A 6,904-nucleotide genomic window follows, 5' to 3' on the forward strand; every position below is an offset into this window, starting at 1 on the left:
CCAGACTCCTGAGGCCTGGAATTGGGTCCCGCTGGTGTCTCGGCAGCCCTGTAGCTCTGACCCTGAGCCCAGGTCTGGCTCACAGAGTGAGTTATTTCCTGGAGCCTCCTGGGCTGGCCTTCCTGACAGCCATATGTCCCTCCTGGTGAGAGTTCCCCTTGCTTCTAGATGCTTCCAAACTTCACCCTGTAGACTGCACTACTCACAGCCTTCCCCTGCTGAGCCCTAGAGGAGGACTGGGCGTAGTGGATTGCAGGCTGGTGTAATGAGAGGGCTAAGAGCACAGGTGGCTCAAAATAAGTCTGTCTGTCCCCCAGCTGATCATTTCAGGTGGCTTCAGGTGGGTCTCCATCTCCCTCCGCTGCGACACCCTGGCCAGGCCCTCTCCTTCACTTGACATGTGCTGTCCTGTGCCTTCCTCCAAGGCACTCTCGGCTCAGCCAGAGGGGCCATGCTACTCGGGGAAAGCGGGTATCCTCTGAAGCGCCTGGCTGACCCCCACTGTTGTCCACAGGAGGAGAGGCCCCCCTACCACCGCTCCAAGAAGGGGGGCTCGTTGGGTGTGTGCTACCTGTCCATGGGCACAGTCGTGCTGCTCATGGGCCTCGTCTTCGCCTCTGTCTACATCTACAGATACTTCTTCCTTGCTCAGGTGAGGGGCAGCAGGCGGGGCTTGTCCTGGGAGAAGGGCGGCCTGGGGGCAGGAGTGGAGGGAGGGTCGCAGCAGGCGTGGACGGATGGTCAGGTGGGAGCCAGTGCCCAGGCAGGCCCAGGCCAGCCCCCAACTCATCCTCTTTCCCTGGGGAACCAAGCTCTGATCCAGGTGGAGCACTGGGGTCCCTTCTCCGCGTCACCCTGAGGCATTGTTACCAGAAACTTGAGCAACAATTGGAACTGTGATCTCCGATGGCGCAGCCCCTGAGGCTCCTTACGGGGCCTCTCCAAGGTGGTGCTGGAAGGGTGATTCCTTCCAGGCCCTGTGTGCACATGGGGGTTATGGGTCAGGAGAGGCGGAGGTGGGCACAGATTCACTGTGGCCTCCTTGAAGGAACAGGAGGGCGACTCAGAGGAGCTCGCTTTGCCTACAGCCTCACCCCCTAGTGTGGTTTCACCCCCTGGGGATCTGAGCCCCGGTCTGGGGAGGGAGGGAGGGAGGGTCACCACATCTCAGCACTGAAGATAAGTTAAATTAAAAATAGATCAACAGGGTAGACACAGCTGCACCTAATGGGGAGTCTCAAGGTGACCCAAGCCTGGGGCTTGCCAGTCATTTGTCCCCTCCCACCCCTAAGTGTGTAAATTTGTGGTCACCCAGCTTTCCACCGTGAGCGTTACTGAAGGGTTTGTGTTCCCTGGTTTTCCCCTAGAGGCCTCAACTCCCACGGTCTGCACACCTTCCAGGCCTGTGCTTGAAGGTGCGGCTTCCCATGCCTGCTGTTGGCCCGGATGTCCGGCCTTCCCACCGTCCACCTGTCCTGCTGCCCACTTGAGGCAGGTGCCCCTCTCCTTGCAGGGCCTCTCTGGTCCCCTTCTTGTTGTGGCCCTACCCCAGGACCTGCTCGGGGTCCACCTGTCCCCACGCAGGCCCTTCTGGGGTTCCTCACCCCACTCTGGTTCCCAGGCACTGCCAACATCTCAGAGCAGCCCCTGGGATAGCATGTGAGGCATCCAGCCCGGGCCTGGCAGCCACCGTGGGGCCCAGCCCTGTCACCTCGCCTCCCTGGGCTGCTGGTGATTCAGCCTCCTTAGAGCACTGATTGGCAAGGGATTCTGACAGTTATGGGTCGGGCAGTCCCTTGGAGATTCCCAAGCCCTGGAGAAGTCAGGCGCACTGGTCACCCATCGCTCCACTGACACCAGTCACACTGCCTCACTTCCCTTGTTCATGGGGCCATTGGTCCAGCCCACCTGGGGGGGCAGCCGGCATGGTGTTTAAGGCTCCTCGGGGACCAGGACCGGTGCTGGGACTTGTCTGAGTTGGGCATGGTGGAGAATCTCCCTGTGCTGCCTCGAAGCTCCTCACCGCCCTCCTAATGTCACCAAGGTGGCTCCCGAGCCTGTCCAGCTCTCCTGTCTCCCCTGCAGACCCTCCTGCCCCACCCCAGCTTTTCTCTGGTGTCTCCTCTGTGAAGGGTGTGGGGCTGGTGGGTGCTCTTTCTGCTGGTCCATTTCACAGAATCATGGCCTTTGAGATCAGAGGGGACCTTAGGGATTACCACACTTTGCAGATGGGGAGCTTGGAGCCGTCTTCCTCCTAGGACCTCGCGCCCCTGCTCAGTCTCTCTTCCATTTGTGAAGCTATGAAGTGCCTTCTCCAGGCTCCAACCTGACTCCACTTTCTGTTTCCCTGTCTGTGAAATGACCTCGCAGGCCCCACCCATCCTGCTTCCCCAGGCCTTTGGGACATGAGGTGCACAGGTAAGCGGCCGTGGCCGCGTCCAGAGCGCTGTGTGACGGTCTGTCTCTCCCCCGCCCTGCTCAGCTGGCCCGAGATAACTTCTTCCACTGTGGCGTGCTCTACGAGGACTCGCTGTCCTCCCAGGTCCGGACTCGGATGGAGCTGGAGGAGGATGTGAAAATCTACCTCGAAGAGAACTACGAGCGCATCAATGTTCCTGTGCCCCAGTTTGGTGGTGGGGACCCTGCAGACATCATCCACGACTTCCAGCGGGTAAAGCCAGCTTGTGGTCAGCCAGCAACTGGCCAGGAACCGGGACTGGGGTGGTGGGAGGGCATCCTGGGGACCTGGAGCAAGGAGCGGGAGCCAAAGAGAGAATCCTTGGGGTGTTTGTAAACTGTAGTGGAAGTCTACATTTGAACACCAGACTTTTTAAAGACTTTGCTTTCGTTATATAGGTAATGCCATTATCACTGAGTGTGGATTAGCAGTGGGGGATTTTTCATGGATGCTGCTTGCCACGGCAGGGTCTTTGTGTCTGCCCACATTTGGTCAAGGGGGAGGGCATCCCATTGCCAGGTACACTGAGTGTGTTTCTGCAGAGGTGTGCGAGGTGTGCATTTGACCCGCATCAAGCTGTGGCACACTGCCAGCACTGTAGGAGCTCCTGATGCCCTTCCCAGCCAGTCTCCTCCCCCTTGAAGTAACCTTCCCGTCTGTGACTGTTTGGGAGCCAGTGAAGTACAGGCCCAGCCCTCTTTCCCAGGTGCTTGCTTCCCAAAGCCTTGCAGGGGTTTCAGCACCAACCCTGCTGTGTCCTGGTGGCCTGCAGCAGAGTCCCACAGGGGACCTGGGACAGAGCATCTCTCCCTGAGGTCCAGACTGTCCCCAAGGATGGTGTGACCGCACAGGTTTAAGGAAATGCACAGTTGGGAGATAATCATATGTCTCAAACCTTGCTCAGCTCTGCAAGCCCACGGTCAGTCTCTGCAGTAACCAAGGCGCTGGGCCAGCAGGCGCCCAGCTAGCAAGTGGCACAGGCTGGCAAGACCCAGGAGTCTGGGAATCTGGGAGGCACCACTCCCGAGGGATTCGGGTCAAACCCTCAGCTCCTGCAAAGTCAGACTGGCACCTCCTCCTGCGCAGGGTCTCACCGCCTACCACGACATCTCCCTGGACAAGTGCTACGTCATCGAGCTCAACACCACCATCGTGCTACCCCCTCGCAACTTCTGGGAGCTCCTCATGAATGTGAAGGTGAGCAGCGTCATGTCCCTCCTTGCCCTCCTCCCCTGTGGAGACCAGACCTGGGGACCTAGGGACATTGCTCTTGCATCCCAGATTGGTCATGCGTCCATCGCCCCTTGGTCCATATCCCCAGAGTCACTTCTATCCTTTTCCTCTCTTTCCACTCATTGAGAACCCCAAGACCTTCGCATTCAAGTTTATGCTCCGTGTCAGCAGTGACCCCAGGAGCACTTCCCCTGGGGTGGGAGACCAGACCACACACATGCCATAGGTCTTGACAGTATAGGCACAGACACTGGCCTGGGGGCATCAGAAAGGCCAGCAAGGGGCCTCTGGGTGAGAGCTGGGCACCTCGGGTGTGGGAGCAGGGGGCACATGTGAGCCACAATGGAGGTGGACAAGCAGAAATCATGGGAGGGAGCCCCTGGTCCTGACCCTGTGCTGTGACCTCTCCCTTTGCAGAGAGGGACCTACCTCCCGCAGACGTACATCATGCAGGAGGAGATGGTGGTGACCGAGCACGTCAGTGACAAGGAGGCCCTGGGCTCCTTCATCTATCACCTGTGCAATGGGAAGGACACATACCGGCTGCGGCGCCGAGCTACCCGGAGGAGTGAGTGGCTGGCCCCTGTCCCTGGCCCCAAACCCCAGCTGTCCGAGAGCTCAAACAGCAGCAGGACAGCAGCTAAGGTTCACTGAGCACTTAACATGTCAGGCGCTGCTGTACACGTCACCAGTGTCATCTTAATGATGAGGAAGCAGAGGCATGGACAGGTGAAGTGACACTCCCAAGGTCCCACAGAGACGAAGTGGCAGGTGTGGGCAGGCTGCTCCAGCCTCTGGGTTCAAACCACTGTGCAGCTTGGTGTGAATCTGGGTGTCACTTCCTAGGCCTTCCCTGCCCCCACCACCTTGGGTCCTGAGGTCCTTTCTGGTTAGGGACACAGACCTCACTGGAATTTCTGTTTCCTCCCAGGGATCAACAAGCGCGGGGCCAAGAACTGCAACGCCATCCGCCACTTCGAGAACACCTTCGTGGTGGAGACCCTCATCTGCGGGGTGGTGTGAGGCCCCTCCTCCTCCAGGCCTGCCCCTGCCCTCTTCTTTCTCCTTCCGGCCACTCTCTGGCCCTTCTCTCTCTCCCTTGCTTAGCTTGTTCTTTGGACACCTTTCCATAGATGTGACATGTCCACCCTTCCTTTCCAGCCCTGCCGGTCACTGGTACCAGGGCCGTGACCTCTCAAGGCCCCCGCCTCTGCTGACCTCCCAGGGGTGGGGGAGGAAGGGACACCCAAGATGGTTTCTGTGACCCACCGTCTTGAAGTTGGGTCCCCAGTGGCTGGGCCAAGGGGAAGGACCTGAGGGAGGGGCCGGGCAGGGTGGGAATTGAGGTTCTGAAACACCGGCCCAGTTGGGAAAGTCCTCAAAGACTTTTTCCCAGGGTACAACTTCCTCTGCTGATTCCCAGCCCTGGGGTGTAGGCTGAGGAGTGGGGATGTGCCCAGGGACGGACCCCACCAGAGCACAAGGGAAGGTGGCTGTCCTGGGGACTCCTCAGGACTCCTGTCAGTGCCTTTGCCCACCAGCAGGAGCCTGGAGCATGGGGGTGGGACGAGTCTGTCAAGCACAACTGTTCTCTGAGTGGAACCAAAGAAGTGAGGAGCCAGGGCCCCCAGCCTGGCACCTGGGAGCACATGCCGGGTCCCACGGCCAGGCCGGAATAGCGGGGCATAGCGCAGGGGGTCCCTTGTCCGTGAGCTGCTGGCTCCGGGAGTTGGGGGAGCTCTTGCTTTCTCCAAGCCCAGCCTTGTAGAGATGAGGGGGAGGGAGAGCCACCTGGTACTTGTGCACCCTGCCCCCTGTTCTGAATCCACCCCTCTGCTGGAGGGCATGCAGTGTGTTTCCTTATCCTTCTCACTTTTGCATGTTTTTACTGACGTTCTGTATGCTACCGTCCCCAGTCCTGAGCCTTGGAGAGGCTTCGGCGCCTCAGTCAGACTCAGGTGCTCTGGAGATGAAACTCTTAAATGCTTTGTATATTTTCTCTATTAGATCTCTTTTCAGAAGTGTCTGTAGAAAATAAAGATCTTTTACTTCTGACTGATCTCTGCGTGATGGTGGGATGCCATGGGCTGGGAAACTCTCCAGGGCAGTCCTATGTGGCACTGGTGGCACAGCAGGCAGGGTCAAGCTGGCAGGCCTGGCATCTGGCCCCTAAAGAGGTGGGCATGCTCCCTGGTTCAGCCAGGGAGCACAGGATCTCCCCTCCATTGTCTCTCTGGATCCTCTGGACCGATGTTTGGGACCTGGGAGCTCGTCTTGCAGGTGAGGATGGTGGAGGGTGAGCTGAGAGCTTCCATCTCGGCCAAGGTCAGGCTGCTTTTAAGTGCTGTAAACCACCCTGTTGTATTCTGCGTGGCAGGTGACATCATCATTGCATGTCCTTAAGCACAAGGACGGTGTCGTGTTCTCCACAGTGTCTGGACAATTGGTAACTGTTCTTGGTGGATCTGATCTGAGGTTTGGCGTGATAATCATGGGGTCACTTCCTCCAGAGGAGGAGCAGTGAGTGAGCTGGCCAGAGTCTTGGTTAAGTGGATCCTGGAGGTGAGACCTGCATGCTGCCCTGGGACAAGGGTGGGAGGGCACCTGCAGCCACGGTGCTGTTTACAGTCTGGCTGTCCTTCAAGGGTCATAAGAAACTCAAAGTCAGTGTAGCTGTACTCTGTACTTGGGCACAAAGGCTCTTGCAGAAATGTGGTTTGCTTACCTTAAAATGCCAATCTGATTTGTTTTTTTAACTTGACACGATCAGTACTTTGGGGAGAGTAAACATGGAGAATAGCTAATTAAATCCAGAGCAAGGTCAAGAACTGCCCCTGAGATATTCACCATTGTAAACTACAAGAATTAAAGAGTTTAGTGTAGCAAAGGGAGAGGTCAGCAGGACAAGGTGGGGTGGGGGCAGAAATTGACTTAAATTACAGAGGAATTTCATTCCCCATTAGAGTGGCATTTCGAGTTAGCAAGGACTCATGTGGGTTATTTTTAATGGCTAGCCATTTGGACAAAATTAACCTGGATCCTACTTCTCTGTACAAAATAAAATCTGGATGAATCAAAGTTTTAATTATGAAGTGAAACCATAAAATTGCCTGAAGAAATGTTTGAAAATAACCTTGGAGGCAAAAAGATTTTTCTAAGCATGATACCCACCAAGTTGGAATTCACAAAGGGGAAAAGTTGAAATGTATACAT

The 6,904-nt window shown here is 56.9% G+C and overlaps 1 protein-coding gene across 1 annotated transcript; it reads left to right on the forward strand.

Annotated features, from left to right (window-relative positions):
* Positions 1-489: 489 nt before the first annotated feature.
* Itm2c (integral membrane protein 2C) lies at positions 490-5,750 on the forward strand. The gene is made up of 5 exons (XM_015481530.2): positions 490-652; positions 2,483-2,671; positions 3,545-3,655; positions 4,109-4,259; positions 4,623-5,750. Exons 1-5 carry the CDS (start codon positions 578-580, stop codon positions 4,712-4,714), a joined length of 618 nt encoding a protein of 205 aa, XP_015337016.1. The 5' UTR covers positions 490-577; the 3' UTR covers positions 4,715-5,750.
* Positions 5,751-6,904: the final 1,154 nt, after the last annotated feature.

Source organism: Marmota marmota, unplaced genomic scaffold (assembly GCF_001458135.2).
Source record: "Marmota marmota marmota unplaced genomic scaffold, marMar, whole genome shotgun sequence".
In the NCBI taxonomy this organism is placed as follows: domain Eukaryota; kingdom Metazoa; phylum Chordata; class Mammalia; order Rodentia; family Sciuridae; genus Marmota; species Marmota marmota.